This window comes from Rhinolophus sinicus, chromosome 16, assembly GCF_057876585.1.
Source record: "Rhinolophus sinicus isolate RSI-liver-muscle chromosome 16, RSI-T2T, whole genome shotgun sequence".
In the NCBI taxonomy this organism is placed as follows: Eukaryota; Metazoa; Chordata; class Mammalia; order Chiroptera; family Rhinolophidae; genus Rhinolophus; species Rhinolophus sinicus.
In genome coordinates this window covers 8,996,945-9,021,209 of record NC_142516.1, presented here as the reverse complement: position 1 = coordinate 9,021,209, position 24,265 = coordinate 8,996,945, and the positions used below count along the sequence as shown (strand labels likewise).

The 24,265-nt window shown below is 40.3% G+C and overlaps 1 protein-coding gene across 14 annotated transcripts in view; it reads left to right on the top strand.

Annotated features, from left to right (window-relative positions):
• The window catches only part of GAPVD1 (GTPase activating protein and VPS9 domains 1), a 61,404-nt gene extending 40,430 nt beyond the window's left edge, over positions 1-20,974 (top strand). For 11 of the 14 annotated variants that reach the window (XM_074331009.2, XM_019728579.3, XM_074331008.2 and 8 more), the window contains 13 exons: positions 2,316-2,393; positions 2,626-2,996; positions 5,168-5,255; positions 6,253-6,333; positions 9,852-9,974; positions 11,081-11,210; positions 12,796-12,905; positions 13,213-13,372; positions 14,249-14,436; positions 14,938-15,151; positions 17,106-17,178; positions 18,762-18,959; positions 20,246-20,974. In XM_074331009.2, the coding sequence (XP_074187110.1) occupies positions 2,316-2,393; positions 2,626-2,996; positions 5,168-5,255; positions 6,253-6,333; positions 9,852-9,974; positions 11,081-11,210; positions 12,796-12,905; positions 13,213-13,372; positions 14,249-14,436; positions 14,938-15,151; positions 17,106-17,178; positions 18,762-18,959; positions 20,246-20,386 (1,955 nt within the window). In that variant the 3' untranslated portion in view covers positions 20,387-20,974. The remainder of the gene's footprint in view (positions 1-2,315; positions 2,394-2,625; positions 2,997-5,167; positions 5,256-6,252; positions 6,334-9,851; positions 9,975-11,080; positions 11,211-12,795; positions 12,906-13,212; positions 13,373-14,248; positions 14,437-14,937; positions 15,152-17,105; positions 17,179-18,761; positions 18,960-20,245) is intronic. The other 3 variants (XM_019728581.3, XM_019728580.3, XM_019728577.3) reach the window with 1 other exon arrangement.
• Positions 20,975-24,265: the final 3,291 nt, after the last annotated feature.

Below are 24,265 nucleotides of genomic sequence, written 5' to 3'. Positions count from 1 at the left end.
ACATTTGGGGTCAGATAACTGTTGTGGGCCTGTCCTGTGCATTGTAGGATGTTCAGCAGCATCTCTGGCCTCTCCCAGGAGCGCACGACTTCTCTCCCTCCCCTGCAGTTGTGACAACCAAAATGTCTCCTGACATTGCCAAATGAGCCCTTGGGAGGCATAATAGCCCCAATTGAGAAACTATTCTAAACCAGCAGTTTTCGAAGTGTAGTGGACCACTGATGACCCTTTTGAAGGTGGCTGTGGGGGGGCAGGTATGAGGTCAAAACTGTTTTCATAATAATAAAAGTTGTTGTCCTTTTCACTGTGTTGACTTCTGTACTGATGGTGCACAAGTAAAGGTGGGTACATTGCTGGCGCCTTAGCACGAAACAAGGCAGTAACGCCAAAGCGTGCTAGCAGTCATTGTATTCTCTTGCAGGTAAAAAAAAAAAAAGTTTTATTTATGAATGTCTTTGATGAATCAGTGAAAATTATTTAATTACATCTCGACCCCTTGGATGTACATCTTTTTAATATTCTGTGTGAGGAAATAGGAAGTACCCCTAACGCATTTCTGGTGCGTTCTAATACATGGTGAAGTGTCTCAAGGAAAAACACTTATATAATTATTTGAGTTGTGAGCTTACCTAGCTGTTTTTCTTCTTGTTTGTTAATTTGTTTTTCATGAAACAGCATTTTTACTTGAAAGAATGACTGACAAACTGTAGTTATTAACACTTGGGTATTTGGCATACATTTCTAGCAAATCAACAAAGTGAGCCTATCAGAGTGGTTTGTTGCCAATGATAAAATTCAAACTTTCAGATAAAAATTAGAATTTTGGAAAACTTGTGCCCACTGCCATGAGCTTGACAGCTTCCCATTATTGAAGCCTTTTCTGGTGAGATTGGTGATTTTTCTATATGATATGTTGAATGTGCCAACATTTGGAAGCTCTGCATATCTAATTCAACCAATATTTTCCAGATGATCAGTGCATGATGTTACAAAATCATGCATGGGTAAAAGATCCATTTATAGTGCAAGACAGACCAATTAATTTTAATACAACAGTACAAAAATTTCATTGATTTGGTTTCAGATTCCACATTGTAGCTGACTTTTAAAAACGACTTGTCAAGATTCTGTATAGTATTAAAGAAGAATACCCACAATTATCTGAAAAGGCTATTAAAATATCCCCTTTCCAAGTATATATGTGAGGCCAGATTTTCTTTATATACTTCAACCAAAACAACATATTGCAACCAGTTGAAAACAGAAGCAGATATGACAATCCAGCTCTGTTCTATGTAGCCATACATTAAAGGAATTTGCAAAAATGTAAAAGTGTCACTGTTATTTTTTTATTTTGGAAAATATAGTTATTTTTCATTATAAAGGGTTATTTATGTTACCATTTAATGGGTATATTTAAATGGATCTATATATAAATATTTCTTTTCAGTTTTAATTTCTCATGTGATAAATATCAATAGATAAAAATCAATCAGTAATTTTTAAGAATGTAAAGGTGTCCTAAGACCAGAATTTTGAAAACTGATATTCTGCGCTATCTTTCATAGTGATATACTATTTCTGTAATTTTTCAAAAAGAGGTAAATATAAGATATAGAACAAAAGGAAAAATCAAAAGGCATACATAATACTATCATTCATTATCAAAAAAGATAGCTCAGACTCAAAATAGTTCCCTTTATATATTTCAAAGTGTGAGCCTCTGCACACTTATCTATTTTAATGTTTCTGATTTTGGTTGTTTAGACATGGTGAAAGGAGTCATCTTTTATTCTGTAGCTTAAAATAGTGCACTTTAAAAAATATGAATTTGTTTCATGGTGTAATGTAGTAGTGTTCTTTGTAAATTGTCATTTGCTGAGAGCAGTATTAGAATTTCTAATTTTACAACTTTTCATTTGTACTCCGACTGTAGGGTGTGTTGCCCCTATTTTTATAGATGGAAGGTGAGGCTCAGGGAATTTGTAAAATTCTGAAGTTTTTGATGATTTACATCTTCTGGCTCTATGCTCTTTACATTAACTGTGATGCAATTTTGCCATTAGAAGTAATAGGCATATGGATGCTAGACCACTTAAATATAATTGAAATCCATGTGTGTAGAAGAAAACAAACTGAATTTGGAGTAATCGACATTTGGTACATGTTAGATTCTTTTCCTAATATGCCCCCTCAAGTTCTAATTGATTAAAAACGTTTGAAAACTGGGAAAACGCCAGAACCATTTTCACTGTGTTGAATCTCTCACTGAGTCCGGAGTTCTGACTTGGTCACTGTTTGCCTGTGTGTTTTAGGTGCCCACCAGCTGACCTCTCCTCCTTCCCAGTCAGACTCTCTACTTGCCATGTTTGACCCACTGTCTTCACATGAAGGTAAACTGGTTAGATGAACTTTTCTTTTACTTGAGATATAATTGATGTAGCATTTTATTAGCTTCAGGTGTACAACATAATGATTCAATATTTGTGTATATTGTGAAGTGATGATCAAGTGAGCTTTTTGAGTCCTGTCTTATCACAGACAAGAACGAAACAAAAACCCTTTGTTAATGCCTTTGTTGGATCAGTTGTTTCTCAGCTGCAAACTTTTTTCCCTGTGTTCCAGGGGCTTCTGCTGTGGTCAGGCCAAAGGTTCACTATGCCAGGCCGTCGCATCCGCCGCCGGACCCCCCAATCCTGGAAGGAGCTGTGGGAGGAAATGAGGCAAGGCTGCCAAACTTTGGTTCCCATGTTTTAAGTCCAGCTGAAATGGAGGCATTTAAGCAAAGGCATTCTTACCCTGAGAGATTAGTTCGTAGCAGGAGCTCTGATATAGTGTCTTCTGTCCGGCGACCCATGAGTGACCCCAGCTGGAACCGACGTCCAGGGAATGAAGAGCGAGAACTCCCTCCAGCTGCAGCCATTGGTGCTACTTCTTTGGTGGCTGCACCTCATTCATCATCTTCGTCCCCAAGTAAAGACTCATCAAGAGGAGAGGTATGGGACATAGGCCACGTAGAAGAATTTGCTGCTTGTGGTCTGTCTGCCTGATTCTCTGGATAGCAGAAATTAACATGGATGATATACATCGAGCATTAAGGATGGATAGTAGTCAGGATTAAAGATGACTGTTAACCATAATCCATAGGAAACCTGTAGTGCTTTGATTTTGCAGTAATGTAGCTTGCATTTTTATTCACTTTTAACTTTCTTCAAGTAATTTTATATCTAATTTCATTTAAATCTCGCAGTTTTCTTCTAAGATAGTTAGCTATATTGTTTCTTTTTTTCCAACGAGGTATTATTTGCTATTTTGAAACAATCACAGAGTTAGAAAGAAATTGGAAGTAGGTAAAAATAAAACCTCCCCCCCAACCGTGTGAAAGTAAGTTGCCAACCTGATGCTTCCGTGCTCCATCACCTGTGAATACTTTAGTGTGAGTTTCCTACAAACGTAGTTTGTACAACCAACATCAGGAAATGAAAATTGATACATTACTGCCATCTAATTCTCACACCCCACTCATGTGTCCCCAGTTGTCCCAGTATGGTTCTTTATATTAATAGCAAAAAGATCCCATTCAGAATCGTATCTTGTATTTAGTTGTCATGTCATTTAAGTCTCAGTCTAGAACATTTCCTCAGTTTTTCCTTGACTTTCATGATTTTCACACTCTTCAAAAACTATAGGCCAGTTTAGGATGTTTCTCCATTTGGGTGTCTTTGATGTTTTCTCATGACTAGATTCAGTTTGTTCATCTTTGGCAGCATTCTCACTAACGTGAAAATACGTTCTTTTCACTGTATCAGCTAGCACACAATTTTAATTTGTCCCACACCTGTGGTGGTCATTTAGCTCATTTGATGAAGGTGGTGTCTGCCAGGCTGCTCTGCTATAAAGTTACTCTTTTCTCCTTTGTAATTAATAAGTATTTTGTGGGGGAAGGGTCCTTTAAAAATACGTAAATATTCTGTTCTTCGTCAGATATTTTCATTTACTCACTGATTACATCTATGGTCGCATGGTTTTCTATTTTAGTCAGTGGGTTTGTTATTGTCATTTATTTTGAAGTCCAGTTGTCTCTGATTTGGCCAGTGGGAGCACCTTCGAACTGGCTCCTGGGTTCTTTTGACATGCTGCTATCATTTTTTGAATATTTCTTTGCTTTTTGGCACAAAATGTATACTCCCTTCTCCAACAGTGAGAAACCTGTTTTCATTATTCTTTGTGTATGTACTTATTTGTCAGTCCCCGTGTGTGTAGTCAATATCCCACCCCCACTGCTAATCCCTCCCCGGCACAGATGCCCTCATCTTTCTGCCTGGGTTCTAATACCCCACCTACATGAATGCCCTTAGAGAACATATTTTTAGTTTGTTTTCTAGATGAAAAAACAAATTAAATGATTTGTCTAAGGTCACATGATAGACTAGTCCCTGTCCTTTGACATGTGGTCTTAATGATCACTCAACATAATTGGTGATTAAAACACGAACTTTGAAGTTGATTGGATCTAGGTTTGAGTCCCAGCTGTGCCACATACAGGCTGTATAATTTGGGGGAAGATGAGAAGTAACTTTTTAAATTTTTATTAAAAATATAGCTATCATACAATATTATATTAGTTTCAGGGTACACCATAGTTATTCAACATTTATATACCTTAAGAAGTGATCAATAGAGACAACCTTTTTTAGCCTCATATTTCTCATCTATAAAAGGCTTAAAAATAGTATTTATCTCCTAAGGCAACTGTAAGGTTTAAATGAGATACTGTGTTCCTCATGTTCAGTATTTGGCACCCTGTATGCACTCGGTTTTATTATTAATACTACTGCTACCGTCTCTGCTACCCCTCTGGACTTTATTTGCATTGCTTTTCCTCATCCCGTAAGCGTATTTTGAGTTCCTACTCTAAGCTAGGCTCCATATTACGCTTTCAGTTTACTAACAGTGATGAAGTCATGCCTACCCTCCAGCAGATCATAGCCTGGTCCCTAAAAGGTACACGTCAATGTTCCAGAAGTTGCCTCTGCAGCAATAAGAATGGTTTTACTTTTAGGACAAACCAGAGTGATTTTTGTATTTCACAGACTAACTGAAATCCTTTTCATAGTAATTTGTCCTGCTGCCCAACTCCAAATAAAGCGTCAAACTTTTTCTACAGACTGAAGAACGCAAAGATAGCGATGATGAGAAGTCAGACAGGAACAGACCTTGGTGGAGAAAACGTTTTGTTTCTGCCATGCCTAAAGGTAATTTTATGAAATATTAGAATGCTGAATTAGCAACAAGAAGCAAAGCCCCAAAATCTTTTTCAGAGAGCCAATATCTCGACTCCTCTCTCTATGAGGCCTGCTGGGCTTGTTTCTAGCTGTTTCGAGGGTACAGAAAATGGTTTGGCACAGGTGAATGCTAAGGCAGAATTTCAGAAATGACAGTTCTTGTTCTTTTCAGGAAGTGCTAGTGGTTTTCATAAATGGAATACATGCAAGTCATGGTTGTTTAAATATCATATACCACTGATGTTAAACATGTAGGACTTTGGACATATGTATTTCCAATAATTATTGCAGGAAAAAGGGATGCTATTGGTAATTAAACTGAAAATTTGAAATTTATCCCTTACATTCTTGGAATAAACTTAAGCTTTTAATGTTTATGTTCGTTGAGAATGTTTACCCTGAATATTAGTGAGTGTTTATTTTGGAAGGCAGTTGTATAAAATTGTTTGCTTTTTTTGTGTGAATAGCCTGGCATCATACCAGTGGATACTGAGATTTGAGTTTGCAAAAGCATTTCTTCCTGAAAGGAGAGATCTCCCACGATTAAAGCTAGGGACTTCTTCTGAAGGGCTCTTCTCGGCACCGTGTCACTCAGGAGCTGAGGAGCACTGTTTTCACGCCACCCTCAAGGCCACTCTCGGAGGAGAGAATGAGCTTAGAGCTTGGAAGGTGTTGTTTTTGAGCAGAGGTTAAGTAGCAGTGGTTTGGAATTATCCTAGTCGATTCCCGTTAAATCATTCCTCCTGTGGCAGATGAGCCTAAAGCAGATTCGGAAAGGGTCTTTAAGAACCTTCTGTGCTATTGTACAAACAATTATCAATTGACACTCGGGATTTCTTAGCTTTGAAACTTTTCACCTTCCTTTCACTTAGAAATGTTGGCACACCGGTTAACTCCAAAATGACTGCTGTCTTCCGAGGAGTGCAGTATGTTATGTGTCACACTACTGACTTTATTTAATTTCCAGCTCCTATACCATTTAGAAAGAAAGAAAAACAAGAAAAAGACAAAGATGATCTGGGGCCTGACAGATTCTCAACACTCACAGGTTTGTAGACAATGGACTTCCTGGCTCCTTCATTCCCAGAGCACATATTTCATAACACTTTTTCTTGGGTGCCATAAGCGTTGCCTTTGTAGAAAAGTGTGTCTGTGTGTGTACATTGGGGAGTTGGTCCTGCATAGCTCTGTGGTTTCCACTTGGTAGCCACAGTGAACCAGTATGCTCTTTCTGCAGACCGCCACCACCATCATCATCCTCATTATCATAACTTCTGCTTATGCTGAGGCCCCTGATCCTGAGCCTCTAGGCACACCCTGCAGCTCGACATCTTAGTGGGATGATGACACATAGTACTTTTAGGAAAGTGTGGTGATGGTTTTACTGCTGTGCATGACATATCTTTGGATCACTGATTGAAGTTTTCTCTAACGTTTTCTCTAACATTGATTGTACAATTCTAAATTTATTACCATCTGTAGTTCTTGATTTTTTAGGATCACAGGGAAAGTCTGTTTTACCTAATTTCCTTTTTTCATGATAAGGTGTTTGTTCAAACAATATCATAAATTTATAAACTTTGCCAGTTTTTTACAGCTTGAATCATTTTTAACATTGCCATCTGACCCAGAGAAAATACAACTAGGGGTTAGGTTCTTACCTTATTCAGCATTTGTATTTTTACAGCTTCTTTTTGGCACATTATGAATGAGTACCTTAAAAGGAAAAAGTTTGAGAAGTAGTGTTAATGACCCAACCTTGAGCTTGATAGCTGTGTACAGTTTCCAGTGACTAGAGAATCGAGAGAGAAATTAATTTCTCACCTCTTTTTTCTATTTTGATATTAAGATATGTTATCCTGCTAAGTTAAAATTAAGATTTTTATTTAAAAATGGGATAAGTTTCAAAAGAACATCCTTCTCAAAGAACTCAGTATATCACAGGTAGAATCCCATTTAAGTGCATGTTATTCTGATGTTTAGTTCTCTGTATTTAGATGTAGTTCCTTGTCCTAGCACACATCCCTGCTTTATTGGATGCGTGACTTTCCTGGAATAAAGGGTTTGAACAGCAGGAGCTGTACTTCAGGCCACCATTCGCTGCTGAGGGCAGTCACGCCTCTCTTATTCAATCATCCAATACCATGTTTCCCTGAAAAGAAGACCTAACTGGAAAAGATGCTCTAGCATGATTTTTCAGGCTGACATCTCCTGAACAGAAGCCCTAATGCGTCTTTTGGAGCAAAAATTAATATAAGACCCGGTCTTATTTTCGGGGAAACACGGTACTTCTGAACACCTGACGCAGGCTGGGCACTGTGCTAAGTGTTGTAGGTATGAAGTCAAATCTCGCATGACCCCTGTTCTTCAGGAACTCACAGTCTGATTGAGAAGAGTTGGAAAGGCATCCTTTTGGCAAGATAATTCATGTTTTCTTTCCATGTTCCCACTGTTAGGCCACCACCACTGTTTACAGAGTGAAGTATTCTTAAAGAAATCTCATGTTTTTAAAATGTTGAATCGATAATTTTGGAGAAGTTATAAATTGTTTTTTACTTGTCTTTGGGCAATACACGTTTCTTGATTCTTGGTGCCTAAATTAGAAGCTAGGTAGAATAGAGTAAATTTTTTTCATAAAGTACTTCATTTTCTTTGTGTGTGATTCAAGCCATTTAACTTCTCTATTGGTGCAGAAACTTCTACCTGATTAATGACCCGTTGAAAATTATCATTAAATCAATTTTAAAATACTCTGAGAGGAAGTTTCTTAACAGACTGCCCATAGTCCCACCACCCTGTTTTTCATGTTCTCTCCCAGTCTTTCCATATTTGTACATAGCTTTTCATGATTAGAGTCTGTATGTAACTGTATTCTTCTTTTATCACATGTTATTTCATAAACCCTCTCCCAGTTTCTGCTAGACATAGTTGATTTTTCAATAATTTTAATTGGCTCTAAGATAATCTATCATATGATTTTATTGTAGTGTGAACGTTCTCTTCCTTTTGGGTATTAAAATTGTATCCAGTTTTTTACTATGAAAATACTGCTCACAGCTTCATATATGTAGCATTTTTTGTTTGTTTTTATTAATTTCCTGGGATAACATTTTTATGAATGGCATTACAGAAATAAAGATTATAAGCAACATTATGGCTTTCATTATGTTTAGCCAAATTTTACTGTCCCTTTTTCAGAGCACTCAACAGCACTCAAAACCAATAGCAAAAAGTACTCCCCCTCCAAAAAAAGATGTAGTGTTAAAGGTTTTTATCAGTTTACATTTTGAAGAAGATCAGATTAGGACTTTCTGACCATGCATTCAAATGCCATTATAACAGAAAGATTAAATTACTTTGGGAATCCTTTCTCTCTAGAGTTTACTACAATTTTACAGAGACACAAATACTAAATATTTTTTCATGGAAGAGCCTATAAGCGTAGCTATTTAACCTCTATAAACCTTGATTTCCGCTTCTGTAAAATGAGAGCGACAGTAGCACCTCCCTGTAGGGCTTTTGTGGTGATTGAGATTGTTCATAAAAGGTGCTTAGCACAGTTCCTGGCATGTGGTAAATGCTCAATAAATGTTGCTGCTATTAATATTAGCTGCTGTTAACACACATATATAAAAATCTCGTGATTTTTAAGTGTTTTTAGACTAAAAAATGGGATTCTACCAGAATGTAGATATTTATGGTTACATGCTTGGACTAGATCTATCTCAGGAGTTTGCATTTCACTACGGAAGTTAATTTTGTCCCATAGATCGGTAGCAATTCTTTGCTTTGATAATTGTTAATTAATGACTGCCATCTTGGGCTCCAGGAAAGCGTAAGCTGATTTTGCTGACAGGATAACGGTCCTGTCAGTAAACAGTGCTGCCCCTGTGACTGGGATAAGCTTTTTCTCTGTGCACCCCAGGTACAATTCCAGCACTCCCCAACAATGTCTGGATTTTCTAGGAGTGCCTCTGACACCATTGCATGCACAGAAGTGCTCTGTTCCAGCAGCTGCACAGTCATGGTGAGATCTAGAATATGAATATCCGAAGTTTTCAGATGTGGTGTAGAGAGAGAAAGCCATGAACGAAGAAAGGAGGAAGGCATTTTTTTATTATTATTTAATAGGCTTTAATTCTCAAGTTGAATACTTCTTTTTTTCCTCCTTCAGCATGGAGATGTCTGAATAATGAAGTCTGCATATAAAAATGCATTCTTGGAAGTTCTGTTAGCATGAATTGCTATTAACAATGATTTGAGTGTAAGCATTTTAGAGCCCATCATCCATTTAGTCTGCACTGAACTTTTTGACAGTGTCATGCAGAATTCTGGCGATGGTGAAAGAGTGGAGCTAACCCTCCCAATTTTGTGCTTTGGCGAGGCTCTCAGACCCAGAAATGGGATGAGTAGACAGCTGCATGGTGCCTCTTAACGTTGAGATATGTGCTCTTTTTTAAGTCTTATCTCCTAATTGGCCTCTGGGATTATGGTCCTGGTGTCGTACTAACATGAGAGTTGGTGCAAACTGAGGGGAGCTGATTCTCTTCCTCTCCTTTCCTGCAGATGACCCCGGCCCTAGACTCAGTGCACAAGCTCAGGTCGCTGAGGATATTCTGGACAAATACAGGAATGCCATTAAACGAACCAGCCCCAGTGAAGGAGCGATGGCAAACTATGAAAGTACAGGTGATAACCATCATCAAGATTTGAATAGTAACTTTTGTATCAAATCACAGTGATAACGGTGATTTGTAAAAGTAGCCTTTTTAATAGCTACTTTTGAATAGCTGACAGAAAAATATCATACACTCCCCAAAATAAATTAAGAGGAAACAAAAGTATATAAAAGCATAAATTGTATGCTGCATGTATTTGTGCTGTGTGTGCACCGAGTGTCTCTGGAAGGATCTCAGATGGATAAACTGGTAACGTGAGTTGGTTTGGGGGTGACTAATAGGGATCCTGAGGGGGAATCTGGGGAGAGGTGGGCTTCCTACACTTCTTACTTTGAAAAGTTGTAAAATAACAGAAAAGTTGAAAGACGAGTACAATGCAACTCCATATTCCCTCTACGTAGACTTATCAATTGTTAACATTTTGCCATTTTCTTTATATATATTGTTTCCTGAAGCATTTGAAACTATCTCCTAAGAATAAAGATATTTCTCCTATGTAACACAGTATTTTTATTACACTAAGGAACTTTTTATGCCTTTTGATTTTACACATGTATTCTTATCTAAGTTATCTAAACTAATTAAAAAGAACCACGCGAACCACAGAGCAGTCCTGGCTGCATTTGCCAGTTCACGCCCAGCTCATTCTTGGGCAATGGGAGAAAACCTGGCGAGGAGGGCGGGAGGCCTGAGCACACGTCTGCCTCAGCCACTGGCGTTTACAGCAAGCTGTTTGCTGATAGGGCAGGATTCCATGGCTATAAAATGAGGGTGTTGTGTAAAATGATTTCTGAGGCCCCTTTTAATTCTGTGGTTCAGTGATTCTGATTACAGAGTCGTATCTTTATTAAATTAATAAAGACTTTCATTGTTTTAGTTTTTGATTAGGATTTGTGTAAGAAATAAAACCATTCTCTTCTCAGCAGGTGGTCTCTTGATATATTATCGTTGCTATCAATAACTTGTTTAAATGTTTGAAGTTTTCTTTCTTGTTCAGAGAACTCTTATGGTAAAGCATAGTGCTAATTTATAATTGAGTTGCTCTGAATAACTGCTAGTGCCAGAATATTCCAGATTAACCTGCTTATCCTTTTTTGGGGGGTGGGTTTTGTTCAGAGGTGATGGGTGATGGTGAAAGTGCTCATGATTCTCCCCGCGATGAAACCCTGCAAAACATCTCGGCCGATGATCTCCCAGACTCCGCGAGCCAAGCGGCCCACCCTCAGGATTCCGCTTTCTCTTACAGGTACTTCCCCTGTAGGATTTAGGACTTGTCATCACCTTGCAGTCACTTCAAGTCAAGTGATTCCTTGACTCACTTAACAAATGTAAAAAGCAGAGACATAAGAACAAAATGGCTGTTGACTGAGAAGACCACTTCATGTATGAAGGTCACATACCAAAGGCTTTAATTCAGGGATATGCTCACAGGCACCACATAAGTAATTAAAACGAAACAGGTGGCAGTGCCTCTGCCCATGCAACGCTCCCAGCCCCTGCGAGAAATGTGGGGGAGGGGGAGGTAGGAGGGACGTTCAGCTGCGGGGTCGAATAACCGACTGTCCCCAGTGAGCCTACTGGAGCCCCCTCAGCTTGTCCTCATTACCCAGATACAGCAGTTGCTACTACCGTGTTTCCCCGAAAATAAGACGGAGCCGGACAATCAGCTCTACTGCGTCTTTCGGAGCAAAAATTAATATAAGACCTGGTATTATATAAGACCCAGTCTTATTTTACTATAAGGGTCTTCTATTAATTTTTGCTCCAAAAGACGCATTAGAGCTGATTGTCAGGCTCCGTCTTATTTTCGGGGAAACACAGTACATGGCCAATATTGTTTCATATTTACCTGCCCCACCCCCATTGGTTTAAAGCAAACTCTAAATAGTACCATTTTATTTATAAATATTACAAAGCTTTATCATTTTTTTCCTACAGTAAAATTGGAGGGCGTGGCACACAGAATTGTAATTTTTCAGCCATGACTTTACCATCATATATGTTATGAATCTTTGCATAGTGGGTGAATGTTACATTTGATAGTCTAGATTTGTAAGTTCCTCCTTTTACAGGAAGCAAACCTATAGGGAGAGACTTAGAGCTAGTCAGTTGAGCAGGACAAGTGTTATCCGCAGGAAGAGCAAAGGCTGGCCTGTTCTCTGACATGTTTCAGTGCCTTGCTTTGCATCAGAAGCTCTGGTTCATGCCCTTCAGGACCTCAAAGGGCCCGACCACCAGCAGACAAGAGTATGAAGAGCTGCGTTACTGTACAGTCGACACCTCACTAAAGGGTGCTTTGCCCTGGGTGGTACTAGGTGCTTCGGTGGTTGGAAGTTGAAAGGAAGCAGGTTTTGGCTCAGCACAAAAAGGTTTCAAACAATAGCGCAATAGTAAGAAAGGGCTTCTTGCCCGGTGGAGAGCGCATCTTGTGTCGGGATGTGCATTTGTCAGGAGTTGCAGTAGAAGGCATTCTTAGTTTGGGTGGTGAGATGGTTCTGAAGACTTCTGCGGGGCCTCCCAACCCTGGTGCAGTACGTCATTCTGACACCTCACAGTGCCTCTCCGGGCCTCAGCACGTGAGAGGAGGAGGCTTGTTTGATGCTGGTGACCACATATGGGTTTTACCCAGAACACTTCACAGCCTTGCTCCTTGGGTAACTAGAAAGCCTCTTCCTTTAAGTGAGGCCTCAGTAACTTAAAAATTACCCTTTATTTATGACCATTTGAAACATTTGGGTTCTGAGGTAGCATATTAATTTATGTAGTAAATGTTCATGAAAGGTGACTATATCTGGATAAAGATATTAATGAATTTTTTACTTATTCTCCAGAGATGCGAAAAAGAAACTGAGGCTTGCTCTTTGCTCTGCGGATTCTGTTGCTTTCCCAATGCTAAGCCATTCAACAAGGAACGGTTTACCAGACCATACAGACCCAGAAGGTAAATTGCTACGTGGTAGTTTCATTTTTTCCTATATAGGTTGAACCATAGGAAGTTGCCAGTATTCATCGGTCAGCTTTATAGCAATTCCATATGGTTCAACTTAATACAATTATGGTTTCAGTTAAGGGCACTTGATTACTGATGGTTCATTAACGTGTTCTCTAATTGAGAGTGGCACTGCCGCTTAGTTCTACAGATACATGGTAAAGCCGAATTGACATCCCAGAGGCTGAGGAATGGCATATAGCTTATGTAAGCCCATGGAAATTCTCAATAGTAACAGAATTCTTATTTTTCTGTTTAGACAATGAAATTGTATGCTTCCTAAAAATTCAAATAGCCGAAGCAATTAATTTACAAGATAAGAACTTAATGGCTCAACTTCAAGAAACGATGCGTTGCGTGTGCCGCTTTGATAACAGGACGTGTAGGAAACTACTGGCGTCTATTGCTGAGGACTACAGGTACTAACTACACCAGCCTGCTTCGCCTGGGGACCTGTTTCCAGCTGCAGGTGTTCTTCTCAGTCCTTGTTCCAGAAATGAATCTCGGCTTACTGCAAAGGGCTTGGCTGTGTTTACCTGGATGTACATTTCCAAGGAACACATTTGGCTCTTTAGTCTGCAAGTGTAGATATAAATGAGCAGCTCCTACAAACAGAAGTGCAGTTTGCTTCAGCTTTGTAGAGACACAGCTTTAGCAGAGTGAGGCCAGGACAACTGGGATAGAATTTTCCCTTTTGTAAGGATGATGGGAAAGACTACTGTAAACTCGGAGGCAGGAGTAGGCCTAGGAATTGCTACCCGTTGTCTGTTGCCAGTTGCTTGCTCTCAGTGAAGTAAAAAAACGTAATTGAGAGGCTTAGGAAATGAGGGGGCTTTGAGGCCGAGGGAACGGGTGTTCTAATAATTGTTACATTTGGACTGTGAAAATAATTATTGGTATGTTTAATGATCCAGTCGTATATTAACCTGTATCTTGTTATTTTAGTTTCCTGTAGCAGTCAATTTCCTGTGAGGTGTTAGGTCCCACCAGCGTAGAGACGGTGCTCCAATATAAATAGACCAGCAATGTGAAAGGACTTAGTAATGATTCCTAAGTTAGGTAGCTAAGTCTTCAGCCCTGGAGGCGATACTCTTCACAAACAGGCAGAATGGTTCTGTTTCTTAGCTGGCAACATAGTTCGTCCTCAGGACAGTTGTCTGCAGCCTGAAATGCCAATTTGTAAAATCAGAATCTATGAAGTAACTTTTTGTTTAAAGAAAAATTAGGATTCTTAGTCTCCAAAGAAAGTGTTCACGGTCTGTATCTGATCTCATGGAAAGCATATTTCCTTTTAGGAAAAGGGCCCCCTATATCGCGTATCTCACCCGGTGTCGACAAGGCCTGCAGACCACGCAGGCTCACCTGGAACGGCTGCTGCAGAGGGTTTTGCGGGACAAAGAGGTGGCCAATCGGTACTTCACCACCGTGTGTGTGAGGTTGCTGCTGGAGAGCAAAGAAAAGAAGATCAGGGAATTCATTCAAGGTAACTAAAGACCTTCAGGTTAAGCATTTCTCTTCAGCCACATATTATTGGGAAGATTTGGAAATTGTTTTGCTTATTTGTTTGAGTACCTATATGTCTAAGAGCAGTTCCTTAAAGTCCGTTATTTTATAGATTCTTAATAATTAAACCTTGATGTCAAACCATTAATTTCATTTTTATGGGATTGGGTATCTATCGTTTATTTAAAAATTAGAAAAAATTGGTAGTTTTGAATCCAAACAATTTTTCTCATTTTTTAAAACAAAGCATATCATTTTTATAACAAACCCCTTGCTCTTAAACTTTTACGTATCTCTTACCTTTCTACTGATTTTTATGATTTGGCTGCATATTCTCCTAAAATAAACCATGTCCAGACACGTTAGGCTTTAAGAGTGTAGTTGTAGTGTCTACATAGCTAGTGATTAAAATGATTTCTATGCTCTTCTTTTTAAAATTGTTCAGGTATTGTATTTTAAAAATTATTATTTTGCATTGGAGACTTTCAGAAACTCACAGCAGCTGATGATAAAACTGCTCAGGTAGAAGACTTCCTGCAGTTCCTCTACGGCGCCATGGCCCAGGACGTCATATGGCAAAATGCCAGTGAAGAGCAGCTTCAGGATGCTCAGCTGGCCATTGAACGGAGCGTGATGAATCGGATTTTCAAGCTGGCCTTCTACCCTAATCAGGATGGGGACATACTTCGTGACCAGTGAGTGCAGTGCCTCATTGGACCACCTAGAGACGCATCAGCCAGCCCCATGTTTTAGACGAGCTGTACATGAGACTTGGTATCTAATAGGAAGGGAAATGCATGTTGTTACCATTTTTCACCCATCAAAGTTAAAAGATCAAGAAGAGTGATATTGCCCTGTTTCGGGAATGTGGGGAATCAGGCCAGAGGGCATAAAGATTGGGTGGCCTTGTTGGAAGGCACTGCTGTTTACTCTGCCTCAGCTGTTCTTCCCTTCCTTGTTCATACTCTCACTTGTCCTTCAGATCTTGACTCAAGTGTCACTTCCTCAGGGAAACCTTTTCTGACCTTTCTGACTAGGTTAACTCCCCATGAGGGCTCTCAGGCCTGTGTACCTTTCCTTAGCACCTGCCACAATTGCAGTCTCACGATTGTTAGAGTCATGATTCTCAGCTTGGCACTATTGACATTTGGGGCCAGGGGAGTCTCTGATGTGGGTGCTGTCGTGTGCATTGCAGGATATTTAGTAGCATCCCTGGCCTCTGCACACTAGACTCACTAGTACCGACCGCACCAGTTGTGAGAACCACAATGTCTCCAGACATTGCTGACTGTCCTTGGGGGGCAAAATCACCCCCTGTTCTTGAGCACTGGTTTGTCTGATGAATGCTACACTTTCCCACCGGATCGTCCATGAGGGCAGGAGCATAAAGCTTTTTTACACACCACTCTTATCACAGCATTAGGCACAGTGCTTGATTTCTAACGTGCGTTCATTATTTATTAGGAATGAAAAGTTACATGTTTGAATATCAAAAAATACCTGGCATTGTGTGGTATGTGACATATCTCAGTAACACTCTTTAAAAAGTGATCCTAAAAAAAACATTAATTCTGGAAAAAAATCGTTTGGAATGGAAACAGTGGTTATTTTGGGCAGTGAGACTGGATGATTCAGCATTTTTCTTTTTCTTCTCTGTATTTTCTCTGCTTTACAACCCTGTTTCTGCCCCAAATGTGTCGAGGTGGCCGTCACGCTCTCCAGCCGTAACAGTGACTTACTGTGCCGGTGACTCTAGGGGTCCATGTAGTAGGATCTCAGGGTGGTGCATTCGTGGCTTTTGTAGTTTTTTTTCATGGAAATTTTAAGATACTGCAAGTATATTTGAGAGAGTTCACTTTCCTGGGAGTGGGCTAGGGTTGTTCCAACCTGCCTGTGTCACGTGTTCATAATTCAGAGGCTTTTAGCGCACCGCAGGCCTCTGTACCCAATACGCCAGCTGGGACCCGTCTTCTCTCCAGAGCACCAGTGTTTGGCTTCCAGCGTGGGTAAGGAGTGGGGACATTCAAACTGTATTTACTCAGAGAGCAGCTTTGAAGCAGATTGTTCCTACCCTCTCCTCCATGGCATTTCTGCGGGTCTTACAGAGGAGAGAGCCAACAGTGTTCTGCAGAGAACCCTAGAAGCCAGGAAAGCCAGATTTAGCTCCCGCTGTTGACCCTGTGTGGCCCTGGGCAAAACAGTCACCTGTTTAAGCCTAATTATTTTCACCTGTGAAATGAGAGGTTGCGTGTTTTCAGAGTCCCTTCTCCATCCTAGCATCTGTGATCTTTGGTTTCTGGCTGTTGATCCCTCTACTTCCTGTCAACCTGTTTCCTAATTGGTGCGTCCCGGCAGTTGCTGGGCTGAGGGCTCCTCCTCTTCCATGGGAGTGCTGTCCCAGTCTGGGAAAGAAGGACTTCCTTGCTCTCCCTGCATGCCCTCACTCAGCATGTCTAAGCAGACCCTACGTATGACTGTTTTTGACAAGACAGAATACTGATAGCTAAAAGGTCATCTCACCCGGAATTGTCATCTATATCTAGACATAAGTCTAAAACATTTGAAATGTTTTGAAGTAGTCAGTTACGACTATCTGTGTACCTTATTTTCTGAAATATGTATTTACATATGTGTTTTCGGGGTTTTCAGGGTTCTTCATGAACATATCCAGAGACTGTCTAAAGTAGTGACTGCAAATCACAGAGCTCTCCAGATCCCAGAGGTAATGTAGGTGAACTTGGGAATGGGAGGGATGAGAATTGCAAGTTGCTCGGTGTGCCCTATATGCATGTTATCAGCTTTTCAAGGAAACAAAGTATAATAAAGTATGTGTGGGGACAGAGCCAGGAGTGCAGTTTCCAGGCTCGGCCACACATGGAAAGGTGCTTACTCGGGTAGTAAATGGCCATCAACTGTGATTGGATGGCCATCAGCTGTGGCTAGTTGGCTGTCAGCTGTAACCAGTGAGCCATTGGCCACTAATATAACTGCTGTGGCTACGCTAGCAGAAAATAGGGGCTGGCAAGAAGATGGTGGCTGAGCTAGCAAGAGCGGATTGCAGTTAGCATGGTGGGTTGCGGACAGTGTGGCTCCTGCTTCCTGTGTCTCCAACCCAGCTGCCAGCAAGACTATAGTGGTATGACTCCCCTACCTATGGCTCCGTGGGTGTTCCTTTTCAGCCTCACCATATCCTGCGTTCTTATGTGGGGAGCGGGACCAGAGACCCCGCAGGCCGCCCCGCACGACAGTATGTAACACTATTTGCATTAGAGGTAATTCAGTCTAACTGTGAAGTTCTCGAAGAGTCCTCCAAGGACTAAGATTGATTCCCTGGCATGGAAAGGGACCCCTGTGGTGGAGAGGAGGTTGAGCTTGACTTGAAGAACTCCGGCCCTGGGGCCACTGGTGTGCAGGCAGGGCGTCTGCGTCACAGAAACTGCTGTTCCAGCAGAGGAAACTGATCGGAACTTGTCGCAAAGTTATCTTTAGTTATGGATACTGCCGTGTTTCCCCAAAAAGAAGACCTAACCAGACAGTTAGCTCTAATGCCTCTTTTGGAGCAAAAATTATAATATAAGATCCGGTCTTATGTTATATAATATATTATATTATACCGGGTCCTATATAATATATAATTATATATAATTATATATATATATTAATATATATAAAACAAGACCGGGTCTTATATTAATTTTTGCTCCAAAAGATGCATTAGAGCTGATTGTCCAGCTAGTTCTTATTTTCGGGAAACACGGTAGCATTTTTGCCTGTCCTACAGCTCTTATTAGGAAATTTCAGGTGTTTGAGCTTTCTGGTTGGTTGATTAAAAATCCACCAATGAACATTGATTAGCATAATGTTCTTAAGTGTCTTCGAATTTTGAATCTGTTATTTCTAGAGCTACTACAGCAAAGGCACCTATTAATTTTTAAATTATTTTCTTTTAATAAAAGTAGCTTGTTTGTACTTTTGGAATCAGCTACTGCATGTAGAGAAGTCCTGCCCTACCTATTCAAGAAAGATAATTGTTTGGAATTTTATGATTTCTAGGTTCTATGTTATTGTATGCCCTTTTTTCTTTTAATGGATATCTTTTTAAAGTATAAAGCATATTATTTAAAAGTTTAAAAGTTAAGCTTCAATCTTTAGTGGAAGGGGAAGGAACCGCAGTGTGGTTTTACCGAAGAAAGGAAAAGGCACAAACCCTCCCCTTCTGCCTCCTGACGGAAGGAGGTTTCTGTGGCCGCTGCCTCTGGTTGCCGTGAGATTCAAGCCTGCCTGCCTATCTGTGGTCTCACTTAGGTTTATCTTCGGGAGGCACCGTGGCCATCTGCACAGTCAGAGATCAGGACGATAAGTGCTTACAAGACCCCGCGGGACAAAGTCCAGTGCATACTGAGAATGTGCTCCACGATCATGAACCTCCTGAGCCTGGCCAACGAGGACTCCGTCCCGGGAGCAGACGACTTCGTTCCCGTTCTGGTGTTTGTGCTGATAAAGGTGGGTGCCTCCCCACGATGAGTGGGGAGTTTACTCTGAGCAGGTGGTGCAGGGTGGTGCAGGATGTTAGAGAACTTGGCTCTTTTCCAAGTCTTAGGCTCTGTGTTATCCAGAAAGAAAGTGTCTACTGTCAGGTGTTGTTCTGTCCAGAAGTTACGGTTTTCGAAAGAAAAGATGGGAGGACCAGATTCCTAGGTAAACATTTTCAGCTTTTCAAGCAGTGCCTGAAGTTCTTGGTTGGGGATCAGTATATAATTATTGAATGAATGAATGAATGATTGTGCTTTTAACATCTTCTTTCACATTGAATTCTTCAGAGTACTTGTCACAAACTACTAAATTTGCCAATCATCTCTATCCTCCTCCAGCTTCTTAATTTGTAACTATACCATGTTATTTTAAAAAGTACTGACATCTCTTGTTGTTTTTTTACTTTAAAATTAAAATTTCATGACGTAAACAGCTTATTTTGAGCATTTTGGAGGAGACCATGTGGTTTGGGAGCACACAGACAAGTGACTGCATCAGTTATGTGTTCCAGTCAGCTCAGCCCATCTGTTAATGTCTAAAGTATATTTGACACGTATCTTACTAATTCTGAGTTTGCAATATTTCTGCACCCTGAACTCTTTGAGTCAGAAACCTATAGGACCAGTGTGTGATCAGCCTTCGTAACTGCTCCGTTGGCCCCTGCTCTTCTCTCTCCCACATGTGATGTGTCTAGTCCTTACACAGAGCCAGTTCAAGGTTGTTTTAACAAGCAGGACTTGGCTTATCTTCCTAACCACTTAACACACCTGTGTCCTTTCTCTCCACATGAAGAAGGTGAAAAAGCAGATATCTTTGTTGCCTCTTGCAATAGAGGAAACATTATCTCTCTTAGGTTTTTCCTTCTTAGCTGATTTGTCCTGCACTTACGAACCAGCTAGAACTCAGCTTGTGTACATCATTTATTTTCTTATCTAACATTCTGGAATCTGGGATGTTGAGTTAAGTACACTGGGATTAGTTCAGCCTCCTAACTAAACCCACTGATGGGTTAAAGTGATTTGCAGGATAGCGAGCTCTAGGTCAGCTCGGATTAGAGCCCCACTTACCTTTCCAGTATACTGTTGCTGCTCATAGTAGCTAGGGTTTACAAAATAGTTCCAAAAAGGAATTTAGGGGTTGTTTTCAGAAGCACTGATATCTCTTTCACAGAAAAACATTGGAAGATGTTAACCTAAATGATTTTTGCAGAGCCACACATCTGGGTAATTGACTCTCTTTATCTTTCACTTCTCAAGGCAAATCCACCCTGTCTGCTGTCCACTGTTCAATACATCAGCAGCTTCTATGCCAGCTGTCTGTCTGGAGAGGAGTCCTATTGGTGGATGCAGTTCACAGCAGCAGTGGAATTCATTAAAACTATCGATGACCGGAAGTGACCAAGACCAAGGCCCACCAAGGCAGCAGACTGTTAGATGGGCAAACACATCGTGAAGAAAATGGACCAGCTGCTTTGAAGGCTGAAGATTGTTTTTGTATAATATTGTACAGCATTCAGACATTTTCAGACAGATCTTTACTAAACAGATTAATGAGCTAACAAGCAGGTTCTCTTTTCTTTAGGCTCCTTTCCTTTCTGAGTTGCATATTTTGTTGTTTTCTTGTCCCCAAGTAGAGAATAGTACTGCAAAAAGGGACCACATTTTTCAGGTATTTTGAAATATTAAAAAACAAAGCAAAATCTCCTAGAATATTCCTAGATCTCCATTCATGGATACCCGTTCTTTCCTTTTATTTTTAAAAAAGAAAAGTACACCTCTTTTAAGATGCTAATTCCTACAGGCATCCAGTGGAAGGAAAAGACGAGTTGCACTGAGGGTTATAATGGTGGTGACATTAGTGGCATTATCTATAAATACACTCACCTAAATTGAAAAGCTAAGAAGGAAATGTAAATATAATATATATTTATATTTGATGTAATATGGACATCTTCAGATTCTAATAAACAAGGAATATTGCTCATAGTAGATTGTGATGTACCCTCTTGTGAAACGGTTTCCTTGACAAAATTTAAGCTGAGCTTAAAAGCAAAGAACAAAAAACCACACAGAAATATTTATTAAAATGTAATACAGCTTATTGAACTTTCTAGGTATGAAGTTCGGTGCACAGGTCTGCCTTTGATGAGTACAAAAGTCACTGAGTAGGTCACTGAGACACTTCTCACCATGGACATCTCTGAGCCTGCTGTAGGAGAGAGACTTTAATCGCCATACATTACATACAAAGGAACAGTAGACACCTAATACTTTACTGTGGTACTTCTCATCTGAAATACTAAGTATAGTGTAGAAACCCCAAACGGAGCTCCTTATAAGCCTTTAAATGTAATATATATTTTGATGATTATTCACATTGAATGCACAGACCAGGAATTCGGTGAATGTCATTTTTTAAAAAACTAATTTGTATTGTGTGTCTAGTGATAACGAGTTTTATTAGTGATAAACTATTTTAACCAACCATACTATTCTTATGGAAAAAAATCTATTTTGGCAGGTTTCTGTGCCTTTATTTCACTCTTCTGAAAAAATACGTGTTTCAGTATTTTGGTTTGACTGTATATTGATAATCAGGAATGGGTTTTGGTGTCTGAGAAATCAGCCAGTAGGCACACCAAACCTTCAAGCACAAGTCTTGTACATGGTCATCCCTGACTGCTTTCACTATGTGTGTTTCCTAATCATGTTTAGCTTCTTTTATAACAGACTCTGTCCCATCCCTTGAGTCCCTTGTTGCTGACAGCATTTCCAGGCATTTTTAAGGGAACTGTGACAAACAGCCTCGAGTGATGAATGTAGAGGTTGTCTTCTCCCTCTCTCCAAGATCTCTGTGTCTCGTTGTGCCTAAAGAAGCGGATTTTTCTTTATGCCTCCACCTCTTCACGTTCATTTCTTTTAAGAATACCGAAATAAGTGGCATAGGAGTGTGGGATGTGGTTTCTGCCTTTTAGGGAGAGATCTGAATTAAACTAGTATTACAAAATGTCCTTTTCAATGTTAGGTCAAGAAATCAGTGTACAGTCATGTGCTTCATGGGCTGTAACTGTGCAACTTGCCTGGGTATTAGAAGTCAAATCCCATCGTAAATACTTTACAAGACCAACAAAACGGTCTAACACGACTTCTGAGACCTAGAGCGAGTCCATTTACTTCAGCATTTGATTCAATAAATGTTAAGTCAAGAGAAGACTTGGAATAGTTGAAATTCATTGTTATAGGATTTAACTCAGAAGTCAATGATTTTTTTTCCCTCCACATTGGTTGCTAAGTCTATTCCATAGGGAAAACTGAAGATGTGGACACTGAACAGGGCTCTTTTCTTTGAGTTTGAGGTGTAGGGCTGACTGCAGGGCTTGAGCCAGTGGTGAAGGTAGAACCCTCAGTGACACCGCTGAGGTGGAGGCGGGTGCTCGGGTCTTGACCCAGGAGCTGGCAGAGACGCAGAGCCCAGCTCAGCTCCCTCGGTCAGGAGCAAGGACTGCTTCAGAACTAACCATCACTGGCTGGATTTCATGGCAGGGTGTACTGTCGTGCTGATTTCCGAAGTTAGCATTTGGTGGGTAGAAGATAGAGTGCCATTTGATTTTGCGCTTTCAGGAAAGAGGAATAGTTGTTCTTTGAATGTTTCTTCCAGTATTTATTTTACGTGAAGGATTAGTGCAAAAGGACACAATCACCCATAGGAAACATTCGGTAGCCATTGATTATTATCTGGATTTACACAGTTAACGAATGTTAAATGGGGAGACAGTGGCTCAGTGCTCTGAAGTCGTGTGGAATTAACCTTATAGTTTGTGTTTTGTGTTTGTATTCTGCTTCTGGAGAAAGCTAAGAAATCCACAGATTGAAGATTGTCTTTCCTTGTAGAATGGTTTGTTTAATAAACCCGGTAAACATTTTGTTTTCTTTCTCCACTTTAGGTCAAATCTCAGTGACAGCTATTGCATTCTGCTTTTTCTTTTTAAAAACGCCTGCTTATGAAAATTAAATCGCTGCAGTAAGAGAATTGGGCTTTGTGAGGGATCGCAAGTAGATGTGCTACATGGTTTTTTTCTTTTCCTGTTGTGTCCCAGAAGCCTTTGTTCAACGTGGACTTTGACTGTGGCCCTGAGGTGCACAAGCAATAGAACAAAGTGTGGCCCGAACAGCATCGAGCTGTAAGAATCTGAAGCTGAGTGAGTGCCTAGTGGCACCATTTCCCTACTGCCTGCCCGGGAATTCCGTCTGGGGCCAAGTAAAGGCCAACTAAGTGTTTTAAATGAGTGAGGTTTTAAAAATTCCCTTTTCTGTTGTGATTTGGGTGTGAAAGGGGAAAGTAGGACCATACTTGAGCAAAATTATTAGTGGCTCGCATAGACGTGATAGAAATGTAATGGAGTTAGCGTCCTCCATTTGTGTGTCCTACGTTTTCTTTTACCCCCCTCCATTCCTGCTTTATTTCTTTAAGGAAAAGTCAGTGTTCGCCCTCTTTTTAGTTCTTTTAAGTCTGGTGAATTTATTCTGTATGCAATTGCCATAATTTGGGGGGTGAGAATCAAACAGTCTTGAAGCTCAAAGAATTTTTAGTAAGTAGATTAACTGATGAGATAGTTGCAATATTTTGAATGTCAAAATGCTTGAGAACTTTGCCAGATTATCTTAGAATGTAGGTTACCCAAGAAGTAGGATGACCAGGAATAGCTTTTCTACTCTTGAGATCACTTGGGCAAAGGAAGGTGTAGTTTGCCTCAGTGTCAGGATTGGTGTGGGTGAGCTGTGGAGTCACCGTGGAGCTGCCGGGTCCCACAGGCCCCCTCAGCACAGGTCAAGTTCACGAGAGGAAGTCCTCTCCACTTGGTTAATGGCAGGCAGTGTGGGCAGGGGCCTCATGCCTTAAGAATTCACCTCTGCTGAGTTGATAATTGTCTTGTTTACCACACTCTTGTGCTTCACCTGTATTAAAAAGCTTTGTACTGCCTCTCTTGAAACTGATGAAACCTATAAGCCTCAGTTAATGAGCGTGCACAGTCTTGTATATGTACAGGAAACGCATCCTGTCTCCCTAATGTGACTATGATGATATTCTGTAAAACTGATTAAAAGGGGAGAGCAGTTGAATTCACTGGGCTTTATGTTTCCATCATCTGTTTTGTACTCAGAAGCATTTCTGCAAGTTTCTTTGACTTCTCGAATATTACTAATGTTCACCATGAATTCACACTTACCTTTTTCACTTTGGATACTTGTTAAGTGTGGTACAGGAAGGAATTAGAA